General features: G+C 46.7%; 1 protein-coding gene across 1 annotated transcript; it reads right to left on the reverse strand.

The window, feature by feature from the left end:
* Nucleotides 1-9,300: 9,300 nt before the first annotated feature.
* On the reverse strand, nucleotides 9,301-17,924 carry LOC121836234 (hyaluronan-mediated motility receptor-like). The gene is made up of 5 exons (XM_042291082.1): nucleotides 17,422-17,924; nucleotides 13,040-13,093; nucleotides 12,530-12,578; nucleotides 11,562-11,738; nucleotides 9,301-9,601 (listed from the first exon to the last, which is right to left on the reverse strand). The coding sequence occupies exons 1-5, from the start codon at nucleotides 17,922-17,924 to the stop codon at nucleotides 9,476-9,478; spliced, it is 909 nt and encodes a 302-aa protein (XP_042147016.1). The 3' UTR covers nucleotides 9,301-9,475.
* Nucleotides 17,925-21,766: the final 3,842 nt, after the last annotated feature.

Raw genomic sequence — 21,766 nt, forward strand, 5'->3', positions numbered from 1 at the left:
TCACTCCCTTGTATAATGCCCCCTGGGCCTTCAAGGAATAATAAATGATGATGATGATGATTCACCTGCCCGGGAATCCCCTTTCCGCGGCCGCCGCGGTCGTTTCGAAGACGTTTTCGCAATCGCGGCGCTGGCCAAAACCGCTGCGCACGAGCGGCAGGAATGGCTCAGGAGCTTCTAGCAAAGATTGCCGGAAGCTGCTCGAGCAACTTGACGACGAACTGTCGTCGCCTAGGCCTGGTTCACACTTACAGCTAATCCGCTGCCGCCGAGCGGAATCGGCCGCGGCAATGCACAGTGGACGCTACACCCGGCGGCCGAATTCTTGCAGATTCGCCCGCTGATTCGCAAGCGTGAACCAGGCCTGCTGCTGCTCGACTAACTGTCGTCAAGCAAGGAGGATTGAAGGCTAGGAGACGGCAGGACGCCAGCCGCGGAGCCTCCACAAGCCGCGGAGCCTCCATAAGACACGCTGGCTTGACGCCTCGCTCTTTCTCATTTTCCTCCTTACTCTCCTCACTTACCATGACAACGCGACCACATCACGTGACCGTAGCTAGCCTTTGTCCAGCTATGGGGTACTAGAATACACCACAGTCTAGCCTTCGATCTGATAAAACCTACCGGACGGAGCGCGCGCAAGCCTGCAAGGAGTCCTTCTACAATCAATCATCCATCTCACACGTGACATGTCACGCGCACCAATTACCAGAGAGATCTGCGGTCACGTTGGCCACAACATCGTTTAAACTTTTTATGACTAGGCTTCACCAATATTGCAACGTGCTCCTCCTAGTACTTCTCACCCAAGTGTTCTCACCCACTGATGATCGCGCTTGCCGCTCCCGCAAGTGAAGCCACCGGGCGTCACTCGGTTGGGATACGATTTGCCGTTTTTGCTAGCCTTTGCTGCGGTTTTCCAGCGTGCTGACGACACGTTTTCTACTCGTTCGTCGTCATTCGCCGAAGAAGTTTTTTGAAGACTCTGTGTATTGTTGAGACTTTCCGTTGTGAACACGTGGAAAATTTTACGAAAGTGCAGTGTCGCAGGAAAAAGGCACAACGCGTCGAAAGGAAGGGCTGGCGGTGTGTTCAAAGCATCCTTGGCACGCCGAAGTGCCGTGTCTCTGTGCCTTCGCGCGCTTGGATACCGACCAAGAACCGACGCCGTGTGAATGTGTTTAGCGAGTGCAATGTGCGTGAAGCCGTATCAAAAGGTACAACTCGTCGAAAACGTGTCGCCGGTGTCGCGGCGTGATCAAAGCTTCCTTGGCACGCCGAGTGATGCATCTTTGTGCCTTCGCACGCTTGGATACCGGTCAAGAATTGACGCCGCGCCAAAGTTCTGAACGTGTGTCGCGCGTAGATGCCTTTAGATCATTTATATATATCGGCCACGGAGTTCTGGATCGTCCAGCTGTTCCGGTGAGTTGCTATCAATAAAAGGGGGAGATCTGTACGTATTCTTATGTACTATATCAACCATGGCTATGTCCCAAATCTACTCTAATAGATTCCGTGGGAGCACGAATAGGGCAACGTTGTACGTGGAGCCAGGGGGGTTTTCGAAAGCAAAAGTACAAGACGGCGAGAATGAAAATCTTTGAAGCGCGGCCGATATGGTCGTGTGCAATCTGTTGACCAATTACAATTAGGCGAGTCGCGTAGGTTGATAATAAGCCAGCACTGATCAGTGATGAGGAGCTGTTGTGCACGGTACTGTGTAAATCGTCTAAGGACGAAAAAAAGACGTACCTTCTCCCCATCTTCCGTCGCTAGTGGACGCTGGATTAAGCTCGTTCCTAAACCGCGAGGGGAAAGGACGCTGATCCAGAGGCACGAACAGCTTCACGCACATTGCACTCGCTGAACACATACACACGGCGTCGGTTCTTGGTCGGTATCCAAGCGTGCGAAGGCACAGAGACACGGCACTTCGGCGTGCCAAGGATGCTTTGAACACGCCGCCAGCCCTTCCTTTCGACGCGTTGTGCCTTTTTCCTGCGACACTGCACTTTCGTAAAATTTTCCACGTGTTCACAACGGAAAGTCTCAACAATACACAGAGTCTTCAAAAAACTTCTTCGGCGAATGACGACGAACGAGTAGAAAACGTGTCGTCAGCACGCTGGAAAACCGCAGCAAAGGCTAGCAAAAACTGCAAATCGTATCCCAAGCGAGTGAAGCCCGGTGGCTTCACTTGCGCTGCAGCGAACAAGCGGGGAAGCGCGATCCAGCAATTGTCATAGAGATCAGTGTTCTCACCTCATTCGGCGGGCGGTACAGGCGGCGAGATGGGCGAGATCAGGCGAGATGCCCCGCCAGAAAGGAAGTCACGTGTGTGCGCTGAGGGCTGGCCCGGCTGGTTTCCGGTTGAATCCGCCGAAATCGGCGGAGCGACTTTTCTCAGATCCAGATTGAGATCTGGAGCGGGAGCTAATCCAAAATAGTGATGGGACGAATCACCGGAGATTCGGATTCGGACAGATTCGGAAATTTCCAAACTTCCCGCGACGAATATTGGGCAGATTCGGAGATTCGTCAGGTTCGTCGCTGGTTGCAGACGGCAGCGTGAACCCTTTCGTAAACCTCGAGAATGCGGTCGGTTGTGTTCTTTTTTAGGTACTGTTACAGCATATAAACAGATTTATCTTGTTTACTTCAACGTATGGTATGCACTGTACTGTCATTCTAAACCCTGGCACGCGCCCAGGTCCAGCTGAGCTGATCGGTGTGGTTGGCGTAGGCCTAATCAATGCACGGTCTCGGTTTCTGCGCGGTTTCCCGGTGGTCGGTAAAGTAGAATGTAGCGAAATGGGGCTGTGTATTATACCTAATGTGGCGCAAAGCGCATTAAATATATTTAGGCAAGGAAATGATTCGTCTCCTCTAGAGCTGCGTAAGACGCGAGAGCGATGAGAAGTGTTGCTCATCCCAACTTCGACCGCGTACCGACACTGGCGAAGAAAAACGTCGCACTGTCGTTTCTCCGTTCTCGGCAACAAGTTTTGTGTACGTGAACTTTATTTGATGAAAAAGAAACAACACAGGGGTGTCCAACGCCACTTTATTGTTCAGAAACACTCATTAAACAGAAAGGTACAAATGCCGTACAGGAGAATAGTACAGCGCAAGGAGTTTCCCGTGTTCCGATAACAATACCGCAGTGGACACACGTTGAAGATAATCGAATCGAACATACTCACTTGTGTGAGGTGTGCTACTATGACCGTAATTATGGGCACGAAATCTGTTTGAACCCGGTCGTGGTTTGAACCACGCACATACGGCATCGATCTCTTGCGGGGGGACTGCTGCGAACCTCGGACGAGCACGGTGGACGTCTTCAGTCTCCGGGAACCCCGGAGTACTGCTGTCCGGCTAACGTGATCTTCGTGTAAACATCATCTCGCTCCGTCCACCCGCCGCTGCACCGGCTGCACGTCCGCCGAATCCCGCAGGGCTGGGGCGGTCACGCCAAGCCTGACGAAATCCACGAGGAACTTATCGCGCTTGCGTTTCTCCCTCGCCGCAAGGGCAGCCGCGGTGGTCACTACCATGACCCCGCTAACAACGCCGGAGGTTCCTGGTACCCAAGAAACTCTCGTCAACCCGCCTGCCCCACAAGCGACTGTCACCGAACTGGCCGAACCGCCGGGGCTGGGGCGATGAAAACATGCGCTTGTATTTCCACGTGCACCAAGCATGCCTATTTTGGTCGTAATCCGGAGCCGAAACCAATTTTTCCGCGATGCCTGGTTACCGTTCCCGTTAAACATCCGAAATATAAACAGAGCGGAACATTTTATTTATTACTATGATATTATATTACGACAATATTTTGTGCCCTTTGTAGAATTTCGTAAATTTAATATCACGAAAAGTTGACTCATCAACGTGATCAGGACACCATGGCAACGCTCCGAATTTTTCCGAACTTTTCCGAATCTCTTGAGATTCGGCTACTTTTCCGAATCTTTCCGAATCTTCAGATTCGGCTCCGAATCTCGATTCGGATAAAGATTCGTCCCATCACTAGTTTCAACGCACATTAACCAGCATTGAAATGCGAAAACAAGCCGCAAAGCAGCAGAAGCCTAGCAAAGCAACGCGCAAACCGGGCAAAAAATAAAAAAAAGCTACAACATCAGTCAGTCAGATGGACCAAAACCCTTTTAAAACAGGGCGGGCGCACCTAGGAGGAGTGCCTCTGTTACCGTAAATAAAATAAAAAAATAGTCACTTCTGATGTGCACTGTTGAGGTTGTTCAGGCGTTCCATTCTAGGCAGGGTGTTTCGCGGTGCGGCAAAGTCGCTTCCACGTCACCAGGCGGCGTTTTGTTGCGTCCGTCGAATGCGTGCGGTTGTTGTTACGGTCACCGTCGTCACCGCTGCCCTCCTCGGCCTCTTCTCCGTAGCCAAAGGCCTGTTCTACACCGCACTGCAACGCGCTTTGCCCTTTCTGGTCGATGCTACTGCATTGTCCCAAGATGTGTTCGACAGTCTCCTCGTCGCCGCCACAGAGCCCGTAGTTTGGGTCATCTCCATAGAGCTCAAATCTGCGTCTCTGGGTCAGTAGGGAGCCTGGAACAGCAGCGCGCTGGCTCGGTCTCCCCGGTAGTGTGGATAGGGTGCTGGTTCTTTCCGGAGTCATGCGGTTTAGAGAAGGTCGTTTTAGCGAACGCCGTTTTACCGACCCCAGTTTATCGAATCCCTTTGTAGAGAACCCAGTTTAGAGAAAATGGCGATGAGCTTCCTTTTAGCGAATTCGGCCGCCGCGAAGCGGCGTGTACGGGTAAATCAGGCGAGTTAACAATTTTGTAATGAGCCGCCGTAGACTGCCGCCGCGAAGCGGCGGGAGCGCAGCAGGGGGCTTGGGTTAACACGCGCACCAGTGATGCACGCGCGAAGTAGGAAAGCCGTTTTTAAATATTGTTCCCTTTTCGATAAACGGCGTTTCTCTAAACTCAGTCTCTTCTTTCTCTAAACCGTGCTTCGATAAAACGAGCCCGTTCTCTAAAACGTGCTTCGATGAAATGGCATTCGATCAACTGTAGTAAACCCGGTTCTTTCTTGTGTTTCCTGTACAGTTGGAGGCTCTGTTTCTTCTGCATTGTCCTTCTCCAGTCCTCTATTCCGGCCCGTGTCACCTCTGTCCGTATTGTCCTCGCCCACTCCCGTTCCGTCGTCGCCAGATGCCTTATTGTGCCCCCACCGTACTTAGAATCTATGGCCTTTATTCTCTTCATCCAGCCTGTCTTGAACCCCTGATATCGGATGTGGTAGTACTTTGGTAGTACATCCTTCTGGCGTAGCTCTCCTTGGGAAGGAACTTTAGTCTGCCTTATATATTTTTTTTTTTTTTTTAAATCTAGGTGGCGCAAGCACCGTCCATCCATCCAAACACAATGGCGCTGCCGTGCAGTTTCGGTTTTGGTTTCGCTGTGCCGCCATATTTATTTTAGTACAGCCACCAGATACCAGGGGATTCAAATGGCGCTGCGGCCTCCAGGGTTTTCCAATTTGCGTTCCATGGGCGGTATAGAAAGTTGCACTCCCCTGTTTTGACAACTAGACACGTGACCTTACCAAATCCTGAGGCTTTTACTCAAAACTAAGACAACATTTGTACTTTGATCGCTGTAGAAAACATGATAATCTGGTGAAAAGTTCAAAGGTTCGTCGAACCGGTTCGACCCAGTTGAACCCCGAAAGTTAGACCAAAAAATCTGGTTCGACAAAAGTTCGCGACACCCGTAGGTACAACACAAAGTGAAACGGAGTATAGACAGGGTTTCCGATTGGGCTTGGTGTTTTGTATGCAAAATGCATAACAGCAACAATCAAGTTGGTGATGACTAGGGGTGTTGCGAACCGGCCGAGGTTCGAGTTCGACCAGGTTCGACTTTTGCTAACCTCTTGTGAAAATTTCGACGAACCTTGTATTGAGGTTTGACACGTGTGCGCATGCGCGACAGGCTGGCAATTTGGATTCGGATTGGATGGTAATGGCTAAAGGATGAATTAAGGGCACCGCTGATTTGTTAGTTCTGTTATTACAGTACAAAAAAAATTATGTTATTAATGTCTTCAGTGATTAGAATTGGTTTCTTTTAATTGCAAGTGCTCATAAAATAAAATAACCCTTTGCATAAAAATAAATTCTCCAAACCTATACATGCGTGTATCAAGGTCTGGCCACAGTGTCCGCAAAGTCGAACCAGTCAAATCTGCATGGTGAAAAGTTTCGAAGGTTCGTCGAACCCCGAAAGTTCGACCTAAAAATCCGGTTCGACAAAAGTTCGCGACACCCCTAGTGATGACGTGTGGTTACTGAATTCGTATGTGAAGCTAATAAAAAGATTATTTAAAAAAAAATGTGGACTTTTGGAGCACGAAAAAATGTACGAAGTGTGTAGCGTTACGTCAGACGTAACCGAAGTTACGTCCAAATCTCCGCCTTCCCTAGGTTCACGGGCGAGAGAGAGGAGGGCAGGGGGGGGGGGGGGGGGGGGGAGTTGGGTTAGGTATAGGCGTTTCAGTGCTCCGTCCGGACGTAGCACTAGCCACAGCGAAAAACGTAATGTGTTGAAATGTATTTTTTACCAGAAGTAAACTAATGATAATAAAAACAAAACTGCAGGTGAACTGGGGAACGTCTTTCATAAAGTAATTAATCTGAAACGGAGACACGAAGACGAGAAATTAAATGCAGAAAAGACTAAAAGAGGCGAAGACGCCGCCTAGACCGAAGCGCACAAGTTTTGATTTAACCGAGTGCAGGCAAACTTAGCAAACTTAAAGCATAATTTTCAGCAAGGGACACATGCAGCTGTGAAAGCTTCATGCACACATATACTTGCATTCATTCACACTACGAATAGAAGCTTCAAATTGTATATTCTCAGGTCGGCCCACTCGTCGTGAATCTGTGAAGTCGCAACTCACAGCGCTGCAGCCTTTGCTCTAAGTGGTGTTGACAAAGCCCTTTCTGGTGGGGGCGTCGTCTGCCAGGCTGTTCCGTTGACCACACACAGCCCTTGCTTTGTAGCAAAGGAGGGCAGGGCGCTTGCGATGTCGAAGTGCATGGGCGATACGCCCCTCCTCTTGAAATGCGTTCAAAATCCTATTGACATTAGCCTGTGTAACCCCGACTTTTTTCTATATCCCTTTGCGTCATGCCGCCCATCGACATTCTCACAATGCGTTCCCGTGTTTTTATGGGCCCTCGAGGAGGCATAAAAATGTGCGCACGCCCACTGGTCAAAGAAAACCAACCTCGTTGAAGAAAACTGTGACTACTTGGCTACATGATGACAGCAACAATGCAGTTGATAATACAAAACACCAAGCCAAATCGAAAACCCCGTCTATACTCCGTTTCACTTTGTGTTGTACCGCAGCCGACGCTACGAGTGTTATCTTGGCCAGTTCATCGCTAAAAGTGTGTCACGTGGCCTTCCCATTGGGTACAACTGCACGGGAAAGTACAATGTCACGTGTCAGGGTGAAAGCAATGGATTGGTTTTGATGCCTCGCAGCATTGTCTGCGGTATGTAGTTTAATTTATCGTTGCATTCAGTTTGTCGTGTCACTGTATTTTTCATTTTTGTTGGTGTTCACAAAAGTAAACACAAACATGAAATGAACAAAAAAAGTAAATTAAACTCAAGATGACACACGGTTTATGCCACGCCTAAGCAGTATCACACAAGCAAGCGCTGTTCAGATCTTTGCTTAAAGACTGTTAGCTATGCCAGCAGATAATGAACAGGGGCTGTGTGCGGTCCACGGAATAGCCTAGCAGACGATGCTCGCAACAGAAAGAGCTTTACGAGAAAGCGCTTAATCTCTCCCGTGACGCCGCATTTCTTCGCGGCACAGCGCTGGTTGTCCCGGCAGTCGACGCTGGCTTGAAATTATTAAAAATTTGGGCCATTGCACATGTCCATTTCAAGACGCGCTGCACGCCAGTAGCCGAGTTAAGTTGAAGGGAAAAATATACAGTGGAATAGAAATAATATGTATGAACTGGATGTATCAAATAATGTGTCTATAATATTTGATATAATCAACGCGAGAAGAAAAATGTGCCATATACATGCCACAACATATATTTGATGTTTGTGTTTATAGTGCAAGGTCAGCCTACCTTTGAGGAGCGGCGACACTGGTTTGTTCTGTAGTGGAGAAAGTTTGGCAGTGCTGTACCCACTTGCTAGCCTGGGGTCTTTAATGTGCATTACACAGGAGCAGGATGTATGTTAAAGTAGTGCTGAAGACAAAACATACTAATTGCATTAACGTTTTTGCGTGGTATTACCGACTCGTCCAATTAATCGCAGTGCAAGTGCATTGCGACCTTGCGCTTTTAGTGTATGCATATGTATTGTGTAGACTTCCAAGCTCCATGCTTTGCACAATGCTAAGGCTTGTTCAAATAGGTGCTATAGAGCCGTGAGGAATAATACAACTTAAATTAACTTCTTTAGCTGTTTCCTAAAATATGAAACAAAAATGTTGAATGAAGCTCCAGAGTAGCAATTCACTAAAACTTCAGAGAGCACCCAAGTCAACAAATCACTTGGGACCATTTTGTCCAGCTTTACGCTTGGTACCATACTGTCCAAAACCACTTTGTCCTACACCCGACGCCGGCATCTTGGTGCTTAGTACAGAGCAGATGCAACTGCCGATCGTCAAGATTCGAAAGTGCGACTTCCTCAGCATTAGATTCGGTGTTAGGAAACTCGTGTAATATTACTTTGCTCAGTCATGAACTGTTAAAACATTTGTAGAGGACGAAAAAGCATTCTTTTGAGACTTCAGATAAAGCTTCAGGTAGCAACTAAGATTTTTGAGCCCCAAGATGGGCAAGCATTACTCTGAAGCATAGCTTTTGGTGGCTCTAGTCTAGAGGATGCCATCCTTTGTTGTACCCCATGCTGACAGCACATGCTAAAAAAAATTCAAAGAAATCTCCGTAAAAAAAATGTCGCCATACCACAGTCAGAGCGAAGAGTGCGTGCAGGGACAGATTTTCACAAGCTTCAAAACAGAGGAAGGAAAATAAGCGATCAGAACATTAACGACCAGATGTCATCACCCTAAGCAAAGCGCACATAAAGGCACCCCAGTTTGATGGACTTTTCACATTCGTGCCAGACTGGCGATGAACAAGTATTCAAATATATATATTACTTATTCCAAATTACGAGTTTACCTTCTAAAACGAGCATGGGTGTTCTGGGCTGTAGACTTGCAGGTTTCGAAACCATGTACACGAACAGAACGAAGTGGTACCATGTTTTCTTATACTTTTTATTCTGCACGTTTAAAAATTCACATATATAATCTAAAAATAAAATGACAGTAAAAATCCTGGTATAATAAATACCAGTCCAATTGGCTTGAAGGCTGCATGCTTACAATAGGAGCAGCGACAGGTGTATGCGAAATCGGATCAGTGCGCAGTTCACGGAAACAGGTTTTCCTTATGAGAAGCAAGAGGGGGCTTGAGAGAGCAACGTTTGACTTCAAGCTCCAGCTTTTGGATCAGCTTCATCTGCTTGAGGTTTTGCTCCTGCAGTTTGAGGACCCCCTGCAAGAGCAAGAATATGGGCACGTGAGATGGCGTTTCAAACCAAAATAGTCAAGGCACGAGACACACAACACCTCTGAAATTCAAAGCAGATTATGATTACCAAATCCAGACTTTCTTCTTGTTTTAAGTGTATTTACAAAACCTTACAACCTTTTGCCCAACCATGTTGCCACCTGGTGGAAGACTGGATTCCAGGATTTTGAGGACGAAACAATGTGCGCATTAGGAAGAAGAGGGCAGGAAAGTTTTTTACCCATTTCACACGGCAGCTTCAAGGTACTTTTAACTAAGGATCTTTTAGTAAAGAGAGCTGGAGGCCGTCGCACGGCACATAAAGGTCCCTTTAACTAAGGGAGGGCTTATGTTGAAGGGAGCTCTCGCCAACTCGCCTCATCGCTTCACCCATGAACTCGAAATAAAAAAATGACTGATATATGCTGTTGAGTGCTTTATAACAAATTGAATATTTCCAAGTAGCAGTTATTGGATTAAGCCTGAACACAAGCACGGAGCAATATGCTAGTGAGAAACACTCATGCTAGCAGATTCAGCCACCATGTATTCTGTTGAACGTGTCCGTTTCAATATTACAGCCAATTATACAACACAACGGCGTACGCAAATCCAAGCATTGGCATGTGCCTCTCATTTTTAAACGTCTTGAAAGGAGGCATTTTATATTAGAGTGAATCTGTACAATGCCTGCTGCCAGTGGCTTCTTGTATAGCAAAGCAAAACGGTAACTAGAACAAACTAGGTAACGATTTTCGAAGCAGTATTTTACCAGTTCTTTGAGTTTCAAAACACCGTCTGAAACCTTGGGCCCACCATGCAGCTGCAATGCACTGCCGGTCTGAGGAGGCCAAATGCATAAGATTGCGAACCTTTTACAGGACAGCATACGCAAATCGTTCGTGGACAAACCTTTCACTTCAAAACAATACCTCAGCTTCTTCATTGGACCGCCTCAAGGTGCGCTTTGCACCACTCGCTCCAAGCTCATCCGCCATGTAGAAAAAGGCTTTTCTTCCTCGTTTATGCTAGTTCACGAGCTACAAATCGTTACGACAAGGCCGATACAAAAAGTATGGCCAGTACTACCTATTCACACATTCATCCTCCGTTTATTCACCGTGTGATACTGAATGCCATTTACTAAAGTACCTTTAGCTAAGGGACCTTAGCTAAAGGTAGATACTTGCTGCCGTGTGAATGGGGTATTAGAATTAACTTGGGGGCAAAAGATAAGCCACAATAGGAACAAAGGGGACTTTGGGGAAGCCCAATCTAGGTCACTGCTGGACAATGGAGCCAGCAGGGTGTAGGTACCTCAGTCGAAGCAGTGCTTGCGCTTGTTTGAGCACATGCTCGCATTTTCATACCAGAACCTCTTAAACTGGCGATTTCCTAAAAAGGTCAATTAATTCTGCATCGGCTAAACCAGTGGTCCTCAAATGGGGGTCCGTAGACCCTTCGGGGTCTTTGAACGCCTTCTTAGGGTACTGAAAGCCCTCAACCAAACAATATTAAAATTATGCTGACCGTCTTGCATGCACAGCAAGTGAGTATGGTTCTGTTCTAGTACTTCAAAGTAAGTTTGCATACATCGAGTTCTTTATTTACACTTTTGTTATCGTAATCGTCCATTATTTCCCCGTCCTCCCCAGTGGATGAGTCCCCCATCACTTCTGCCAGCAAAGAGGTCCTTAAACATGAATGGTTGAGAACCAAACTATAAATATTAATAGCCTAAAAGATACAGAATTTTTCGAATCTGGATTTCAGCATGATATGTTTTGTAAAAACCTCTAGGAATCCGCCATGCATAGGTAGAAGTTACGCAAAGTACAGAAAAAGGCATGGGTGCCTAACCCTGGGGAGTACTCAATTAAGCACGTGATTCATAACTCATTGACAAAAGAGCGGTTATTGCTACAACACTGAAAAGGCTACTTGCCGCCTGGTAATGCTGCCGTTCTTCTGTGACTTTGGTGAGGTAGTGGATCTTCTGCTTGTGGTTCTGGTGACCCATCAGCTCAGAGAACTTGTGGTGCAACTTGGACAGCTCCGATTCGGTAGCCTGGTTTCTCTCTGCCAGGTGGCGCCTCTCAACGTCATAAAGCTCCAGCTGCAACTAGAAAAAACGAAGTGCCACCGCACATCGTCATTGTTCGGAGAAAGAAAATGAGAAAACTGTACCCATCAAAATTTTGGGGTTTTACGGGCTAAACCGACCAAGGGCATCTGGCACACCCCAGCGGAGGGCACAGGATTAATTCCGACCCCCCAGGGGTCTTGATGTGCAACTGAAATCTCAATTACCGGTGCCTTCTCTGCCAACGAGCCTTCATCAAATTGTAAGCACCTCGGCCAGGATTTGAACTCTCCGCCTGGGGATTCGTAGGCCAGCGCTTTTGGAGCCAGGCTCCAAAAGTACTGGTGTGAAGCGAGTTGGCTCAAAATGCCTACCCACAACGGTGGAAGCAATTTTATCTGGTGTTCAATCCTTCAGCTGCAATAGACCCTCTTTGAGAGTGTGTGCTCTCTGGTAACTGCTCAAGAGTGTTATTTTGGGCATGCATTGGAGACGAGTGCTGTGTCAGCCTCGGTGTGAGCTGAAATCTAACTGCACGCTTCACGCAGGAAACAATGACCAAACCATGGCGGCTGCGGTGTTGCACAATGAACCTTTGGAAAGGGTTTGTTGGTTACTGCCAGAAATTATTTTTTCAATTCAAGGGGAGGGGTGAGAATGCATTCTTTTAGAATTTCAGAAGGTGCTTTTACCCAAGTCAAGCGCTAAATAAGTAACAATCCCAAGGCCCCATTTGGTTCTGAGTCTATTCCTTGCCAAGTCGGAAAACACCATGTTGCGAACCTTCCGATCGTTATTCTGGCAAAACGCTACAGTCCTTTCCCACTAACCTGGAAGGGTGCGACCCTGGCCTGCAGCAATTCATAGTCGTTCTTCCACCTGCATACAAAATACAAAATGGAAGGAGTGAGCATATCAGCTAGCGGCACAGAATTCATTACAACGAAAGTGCCGTATCCAGTGCATCACATAATGTGTGTTAAATTCTTGTTTATGTATATATATATATATATATATATTTTTTTTTTTTGCAATGTGTATCCCTCTACAATAGTACCCCGAAAAGGTGTTGTAGGTATCGAATAAACAAATGTCGGCAAATACAAGGGGAAACCCTTGTATTTGCCGGGGAAACCGGGAGAAAAGTGGTGTAAAATTCAGCCTACAGTTCCGCTCGCAGAGGTAAACGTTTTTATGGCTTTAACCAAGTGCCGAGTTGCACGCTAAAATATAGCGCATTGCGCTTGCCACATAGCATTTATCCAAGTTAAAGGCCATTTCAGAAAGTGTGCCTCTCTTTAAAATCCATGTATAGTGCTTTAAGGCAGAGACATATTCACCTTTGGGCTTCTGCACAAGAGTCCTCGAGTCGTTTCTGGAGTATGCTCACCTCCCTGAAAACAATATAAAAGTTAAAGGGGTCTGAAAAATTTTACCACAATTCTGAGCGATTTGTCTATCTGGAATCCTTGTCCTTTATGATACAACCCACATTCGTTCTTTTGGTTGTCTAAGTTCATTTACTAGCATAAAAGCGAAAATTTTGGCCTCCCAGAGAACTTCCCTCTCGGTCCTAAAGAGACATCCAACACAATGCTCAGATACTCTTAAGATAGTTGTCTGACTGAGCTCTAGCATCGCCTATTACACCGCGGTCAACTTTTAGGTGTCGAGCCGTACGCCTATACAGTATGGCGCTTCAGCTACGTGACGTGCTACAGAGGAGTTTAGGAAATTGCTCGCAACATCAATTGGTCGAGCTGCAACCCGATACGATCGTCAAAGGACGAGTTGTGAATATGCTCTCACTTTGACTAGTCAACTGCCGATCTGCCTTCAGGAAAAGGAAAATAAAAATGGAAATATGAAACAATCGCCTTTGCGTACAGGTTATCACTAAGAAGGTTGCGGTAAAGAAAAATTAATGGAAAACTCTCAACCATAAAGACGGCCGTGGGGGAATTAAGACGTCCTACGACTACATCCATGGTAAATAAATGGCACAAAACGTATGTGCCAATACAGTGCAACCCACTTATAACGATGCAGTGTATAATAATGAACAGCTTATTACGATCAGTTTCCAGAGTTTCTAGACTGGAAATGATAAGTTTCTAGTCCAGATACAACGATAATCGGTTCTATCGATTGAAATTTCGGGTTGTCATTATCGTCATAAGTGGGTTGCACTGTAGTTGAGAGGACACCTGTGCACGTCCCTCCTTGCTATTCATTTTGCAAAGTCCTGGGTTTGAATCCTCTTGGGGTTTATTTTAGTGCTATGTTTTGTTGTTATTCTAATCCACCAGGACATTGTGGAACCGCATTCCACAACAAATGTGAGCCGCGGTGGGACAAGTAGCATGGCTAAAACTGTTACCAAACAACAAAAACCCCCGACACGTCTGAAACTGGAACTGTATTCCAATCAAGTGATGTAGTGGCATCCAACTATTACAAGAACGCCAATAAACAACTGACAGTTTTTATCACTCTCAATTTATTATTTAAAGGGGCGGTGCAATGATTTTAACACTGAACGAATGTGCAGCTTGTATTTTTTATATTGTTTACTTCGGCATAAGTAAGAGAAAAAGTGCCACCATACCCCAAAATACCTCTATTTCGCTGCGTAATCGTAAAATAAAAAACGCTTTTTTTCCAACCTGCGGCCACATAGTGGCCGCAAATGGAACCTGTGGTGTGACGTCATTCGGAGTGGTTTTTGTAAGTGATAGTGTTAGGCAATTGTAAGCTTGATTTAAGGTTAAGTTTAAAAAAATCTTGTTGTTTAGGCATGCAGAAACGCTTCAAAAGCCTAATATTGCCGCTAAAAGGGTATGAATTATTTGTGGCGCCATCTACCGCAAGTCAACAAAACCTGCCGTCGCCGTCATCCGTCGACGCCCGAGGCGCCTACGGTGCCTACGGCGGCTACACGAGCAATCCGGACGTTTTGTCTTTCCCTCGCTCGACGGAGTGCGTTGGTCGTGGTCAGTAGTATCGTGGTATCGTTATTGTTCCTGGTGTCTCGACCTCGACTTCGATTTCGACTGCCCGCCGCGTCACAAGCATCTTGCGCTCGACGTCGCTCAGGCCGTCCGCCCATGCCGCCATGTTGGTCGGGAATCGGCGGGAGAGCGGCGAGCCTGGCGAGCCGGCGAGCGCTGGGGAAACGGAAGCAACGGAAGCCAGAAGAACCTAACCGGAAACCAACGCCACTCCGAATGACGTCACAGGCGAAGCTGGTGCCGCTTCAATGTTGAGTTGAGGGGTGCCAGAGATATCAATTTCTTTTATTTTTTTTAATGAAAACTAGGGCAAGCAGGAAAGAATAGTTTTCGGTCCTTCGTTTTATATGTGGCCGGGGTCAATTCCCGCAATTAATTAGCCAAAGTCCGCAAATTGTTGCACCGCCCCTTTAAAGGGTAATTAAAGTTGAATACCTGTTCTTTTACACAGCTACCACAATGTTTTGTTGCTCGTGCTGCTCTAGGGCGTCGCATGGTTGTTACAGACAGTCCCAAAAATGTGATGTTTAAGCATGGTTAATAAAATGCAGACAATAGTTTGCTGCAATACTTCGAGGCCTAATGAATATTTAAAAAAATAAAATCGGGCAGGTGCATTTTATTTTGAAGACCCCTTTAAAGCAGTGAAAACAAAAATGCCCTTGGCAATGAAGTTTACAAATACAGTGGTGGAACTGACAAGCGGTGATTAGGAGCAGCTCTTGTAGCAGGGTTAAACGGGTTTTGGAGCAGAGATTCCCACTTTTAGAGCAGACAATTTTGAGCTTTCATGTCAAAAAATTTTATACAATCTCTTTGAAAGTTAGCCTGTGGAAAAAACTGCAGTTATTGGAATGTTGGAAGACTAAATAGTAATACCTACCAAGGACCTGGCCTCTGCAATTATTTATTTACTGAACAATCCTATGCCGGCAATTTTGTAGATGTTTCAATTAACCTATTAGGAGTACCGATGGTGCTTCTGTCTGGGTTTGATGTAAAAAGATGTTTTTGCCTACTGTATAGACCTTTTCTGTGTACTCTCGCCTCCAGCCACCTTAACAGGCGTATCCGGTATGGGCGACGAAAAAATAATCCAACGTTTCAACCTGCAAATAGTAAAAAAATAAAGGGGAGGCAAAACGAGAATGGGTGACGGTTACGGTTATATCCTAAATGCCTTCTATTGGCGTGGCGACGGCAAAACAATGTTTTCGCACATACTGGAAGTGACGTCAATTCAAGATGGCGTCGCACTTGCAGAAAAGGTCTATAGGGTATACATCACAGTGACACAATTGTTGAGAGTTCGACATCAAACAAACACTTTTGTGTTGAATGTGTCTCGCACTGCCCTCGCTCGCATTCAACTTGCTGCTGCTCATAGAGCAGCTAAGCAGAGCACAACGCTAATCTCACCAATCGCAACGAGTAGTGCTAGCTATTCATTGTGATCGATGTGAGCACCGTTTGCACAAGAACCGATAATTAACTCTTCATTAGGCATGTGCAAATAATGGATTTTGTGTTCGAAGCAAATTAAAAGTGAACTATGGTTTGAGGGAATATTTTTTAATTGAATATTGGAAAGTTGTGGCACATTGTTCCACGCATTTTACTACTGTTACACCATGCTTAAATGAAAATTCAGCTGAACTCACGAGGGTTGTTCCTAAGCTCCTAATTGCCCACTCGTGAACTCTGTTAAATTTAATCTAGCTATATTTGTAGACTGTAGCCTCAGAATGCCCAGTACCTACATTGGGATGGCAAGGAAACAACAAATGACATAAAATTAAGCATATAAAGGAGCCCAGCCATACCTAAATGAGGGAATTTATAAATCCTACAAGAAAATATTTTCTTTAATTTCGAGTTAAAAAAAAAATAAAAAAAATAATGAACACAGGTTTTTAGAACATCGCTGCCTAACATATGCCTTTGCATAATAACCACAGTTAAATGCCGATATTACTGCAATGTAATATCAACAATCGCAGTTTTCTATTTTTTGTTTTAATACACCAGGTGCGTGCATGCACCATACTAGTTTGAAGGTGCGTTTTTCTCCTAAGTGTGTGGCTGCGCTGCAGCGAAGAGAGTCGCGAGATAGCTGTGTCTGCTCTGCGGGTATTGCTTCTCCGCAGTGCACCAGTGCTTGAGAAGCTTACTCAAGGGGGCTAACTCGCTGCAATCAACACTTCGAAAAGTATTAATATCGTAGTAATGTGGAAGCGAATATCGGATAACATATTATTTGAAATTACTATTAGAAAATTAGAATATTCATGCAGCCCTACTCTTTGCACATAATACATAGGCATAAAAAAACTGTACTTTCTTCATTTTCAGTGGCATCGCTAAAAATGCCACGTGCAAGACACTTTCAGTTTCCTTTTCGAGAACAGCTTCCTTTTGGCACAGACACTGCGCAAATTGTGCACAAAGGCAGTCTTTGGAGCAGCATGTAGCAGGTAATTCGTTCTGGCAGTTTGGCGCAATTGGCACAGCAGTTCCACCACTGCAAATAGAACCTCAGCTATATCATAGGCAGTCAGACAACACCCAAGAGTGCACAGTTTCATAGCAAACATTTCGAGAACTGCACGACAGGCGCAAATTGTCACAATACCGACCACCAGACTAATGAGCATACAATAGTATCCACACACTTAAGAACAGAGGAAAATAAAAGTGGGTAGTGAACTCACGTGCGATCCTTTTTGGAGTAGTCCTGGAGGTCCTTGCAAAGCTGGCGATTCTCTTGTCCCAGCTCCCGGCTAACGACCACATACCTCTTGGCCTTCCTTTCCAAGGTGGCGATTTGTTCCGCCTTCAAATCGGACGCTTTGCGCAAGTCGTCGCACGCCTTGGCCAAGTCTGTGCGTTCGGCAGCTGCGGCACGCAGCTCTGCCAGCGCGCACTCCAGCTTCCCTGCAGTCCTCGCCTCCCTGTGCTCGGTTTCTTGCACCTGACCCAGCAGCTGCTCTTGTGACGACTGCAGCTCAGTCAGAGCTCGGACCCCCATAGCGATTTGAGTGTGCAGAGTTGCACTGCAAGTGCGTTCCTCTTCAAGCTCCAGAGCCACGTTATGAAGTTGCTCCCTGGTCTCTCGTTCCCTGTTGTAGGAAGCAGAGAGGTCGCTCAGCGCCTTGCCGAGGCCTTGGCACGCGAGTCGTGGTATTAGCATACACGTACGCACGCAAGCACACATGCACACACATAAAAGGACCACGGCACCTCGATTCGCTTTGTGCCGTCGAATCGAGGGGGCGTGAATTATTACACCTCTACATTACGCTCTGCTAAAAGCAAACTAACGCACATGCACAAAAAGATACGTTCGACGCAAGAACTATAGGCGGAAATGAAACGTCAGGAAACTAGAAAACAGCGAATGCAGGAACAGAAATGGTCATGAGAACGCTGGCAGCGTTCGTTGCCAACGAACGCTGCCAACGCACGCATCCCTGCCCTGCCCCCCCCCCGCCCCCCCCCCCCCCCCCCCCCCGGTTCCGGAGCCCCTGTCACAGCGGGCTCCGTGGTCTTTCGCTCGGATCGTTACGCTGCAAGGGTTCGCTTCGGCGCGAGGAAAAGCGCGCTAGAGCACGCGAGAAACATCCGTCGAGGCGAAGGGTGTACTTACATGTTAGCCGGGTTTAAATAAAAGGTTAAAAAAAAACGTTAAAATAAAAAATAAATAATTAATAAAAGGTTAAAACAGCGCAAAAGACAACGGACAGGGTAAAGAAGGACACAGTCAGAGCGCCGACTCGCAACTAAATTTTTAGTTGCGAGTCAGCGCTCTGTCTGTGTCCTTCTTTACCCTGTCCGTTGACTTCTGCGGTACGGACAGGGTAAAGAAGGACACAGACAGAGCGCTGACTCGCAACTAAATTTTTAGTTGCGAGTCAGCGCTCTGTCTGTGTCCTTCTTTACCCTGTCCGTTGACTTCTGCGGTACGGACAGGGTAAAGAAGGACACAGACAGAGCGCCGACTCGCAACTAAATTTTTAGTTGCGAGTCAGCGCTCTGTCTGTGTCCTTCTTTACCCTGTCCGTTGACTTCTGCGGTACGGACAGGGTAAAGAAGGACACAGACAGAGCGCTGACTCGCAACTAAAAAATTAGTTGCGAGTCAGCGCTCTGTCTGTGTCCTTCTTTACCCTGTCCCAGGGGGGGGGAAGGTGCCGCCGCTTCCAATGCACCCTCCTCAGAATTTACGGCGCTCCGTGGGGGCCGCCATGTTAAAACTTGAGACCAGTGTTGCTGCATCTGTAGGTCGTCTTTAAGTTAGAGGTGACGGAGAAAATCTGGCCACGGCGCAACGCCGATGTACGCTGGAAGCTAGAGCCGGTTTGCTTTCGTTGTTTTTGTTTGGTCGGAGAAAATCTAGCAACAACGCACGTTCAAGTTTCAACATGGCGCCGGTATTGCTTCGGCGCTTCGGTTTGACCACGTTTGACGCGGTTTGCCAGCACATGTAACGAAGACGTGACCGGAGAAGTGCCCCTGTGATGGTCCCGGAAGACGGAAAGTATCATTCGTAATCGTCGTGCGTGCTTAGAAAGCGAAGGCAGTCACAGGGTCCACGAGTGCGCAACCACAAGCCAAGGTTCACGACAGCGCTCCGTTGACTTCGGCGATCTTGTTCTGTTTGGTGCATAGAGATAGGTTTGGTGCAACACGGCGATGCGACAAAGAGTTGAAACGTTCGTGGTGTGTCGTGCGGTGCTTGGAGGTAGAATCCCATACTAACACGAAGCGCAAATTGGTTATTGTGGCGTTAAAATTCAACGGGTTCAGTTCCGTCGTCGTCGTCTGCTGATCCGGTCCAACTGGTCCGGGAGGACGCAGCGAGCGCTTTTAAACGTAAATCTTCCTTCGTTCCGTTTCAAAATGTGGAAGATTCTCGACGCATACCGTGAGTAAAAAGCTGCGGGCATTTTCAACAAAATTACGTCGTTTTAATTGAACTATGGACTACGGATTCTTGACCTAGACCTGCCGTTGTTATGCTTCGTGTTGGCGTTTGCACAGCGACGCACACCGCCCGAGTAGATGATTCGGTCCTGCAAACGACCGGTCATACAGAATTTCAGAGAAACATAAGTCACCACTGATATTTTCTTGTAAATTTCGTGTGAATTTGTTGCGCTCGTCATGCGGTGTGAATAAATTAGGGCAACGTTTCCTACCTGCCTACGGATGCATGAACTGAGACCATTTTTTACGTAGTGATCACATAGCGTTTTTTCTTTATTTTGGAAAAAGGTGTTGGTGAATTTATTATGGTACAATCACTTGAGAGTTCAGAAATTGGAGAGAGCGAGCATGCTTTCTCAACTTCGTCACTTTTCTCTCTGGCATTGCCCCTAGTTTCAAGTTGCAGTTTCACTATACATACCTACTAGCAGGTACAAACTGCTCTAAAGCAAATAAAAGACTGGTAAGTCAGGGCGGTGCGGACTCCGTGTTTCGCGCTTTTCGCAAGGTTACTGGGTAAGTGCTTTTGCGAGGTATGCGGAATACGCAAACGATTTTGTTATGCCCGTCGGTTGCGTCTCTCCAGCAAAACGAATAAGATGATCTACAAAGGCGCAATCACAAGCCAATATTTACGATAACAGTGCATTTGATTCGGTTGTACGTGTAGTTGTATTTTACCCTGCTTTCTGCAACAGCGTGTCATGACGAAGAGCTGGAACGTTCACGCGGTTTGTGCTGGGCTGCCGGTTGACCCAGGGGCGGATCCAGAACTCCGTTTTTTTTTTTCGTTTTTTTTTTGGGGGGGGGGGGGGGGTGCGCGAGGGGGAGGGAAAATCTAAACTCTAAAGGCCCTGTCACACTGAGGCAACACGACGGCAACAGCAACACAACACGTTGTCCAACAGTCGGGCAACTTGTTGCTCGCTCCCCGTGTTGTCCGACAAAGCTGTCACACCGCGGCAACAGCACGACAACATAGACGACAACTAAAATGTTGCCTCGGTATGACAGCTTTCGGCAACAAAAACAGCAGCAACTTGTGTTGGACAACGAGTGTTGCCCTGATCGCTGGCCGAGCGAATTTCGGGACGGCAACACGACAACATAGATAGCTTCGATGGTGAGCTAGTCCCCTATCAATAAAGCCTTACTCAAACAAAGGCTTGGAAAACGTTATTTAACAATAATTGGGGCTGGCGTGCAGCTAAAATATTTTCGATTAATGTTTTTTGCTGCGCAGTTACGGAAAGCGATTTTCGAAATGGTCACAGCTACGGTCGTGAACGTTCAGACTGGTTTTGAAATTAGATCTCCCGAGAGTCCAGCGCACATTACGGAGTGAAATAAAATGGCATGCCTACTCACCCACTAATAAAGTATAATAAAAATAATCCAGAAAACCTAAGATTAAAAAGTCGAAGCATAAAACGACCACTCTGATCATAATTGTTGATGCTTGGAACTTGGAAACAGCCGCTACCAGACACCTGATTTGTTTTAAAAATACCCAGGACGTTTTGGGCGAATGAAGCGATCACGTAGCAGCGGTAGGCCAGACAGCGTTGAAAAATATTTATTTCACCGATTGTTATGAAGGCCGATGGTGTCGGTGTCGCAGTTTTGAAGCACTGTCAGTTCAGCTCAACACCACGCTACAAAAGACGCTTTGGGGTACTGCCGGTGCTAATGCAATTTTACAATAGAAATAGAAATTGCATGAAAGAACCGGACAGAATCACTTCATACGGTGGCGTAAATCCCGAACATACATCAGCGATGTCCCTTTCCTCGGTTAGGGCTATCTGCTTTGTCAGCAAATGAAGAACATTTCGATAAAATAAAGAGCGAAAAATACTCCCTGTGTCAAGTTTTCTAATCACAGTCACTAGTTGATGTCGTACCGTGGTAATTCCCGGCCCTTCGAACGCACTAGCACTTTGTAGAGTCACATTTCCAGCGATTCCGCGCCGCACACGAACGAAGGTAAACAATCAAGATGGCGGAGTGTTCCCCGTGTTGTGTTGTCCTCGCCGTCAGCGCGGTGTGACAGGGTTGTCGGACAACAAAT

Source organism: Ixodes scapularis, unplaced genomic scaffold, assembly GCF_016920785.2.
Source record: "Ixodes scapularis isolate PalLabHiFi unplaced genomic scaffold, ASM1692078v2 PGA_scaffold21__2_contigs__length_744675, whole genome shotgun sequence".
NCBI classification, from domain to species: Eukaryota; Metazoa; Arthropoda; class Arachnida; order Ixodida; family Ixodidae; genus Ixodes; species Ixodes scapularis.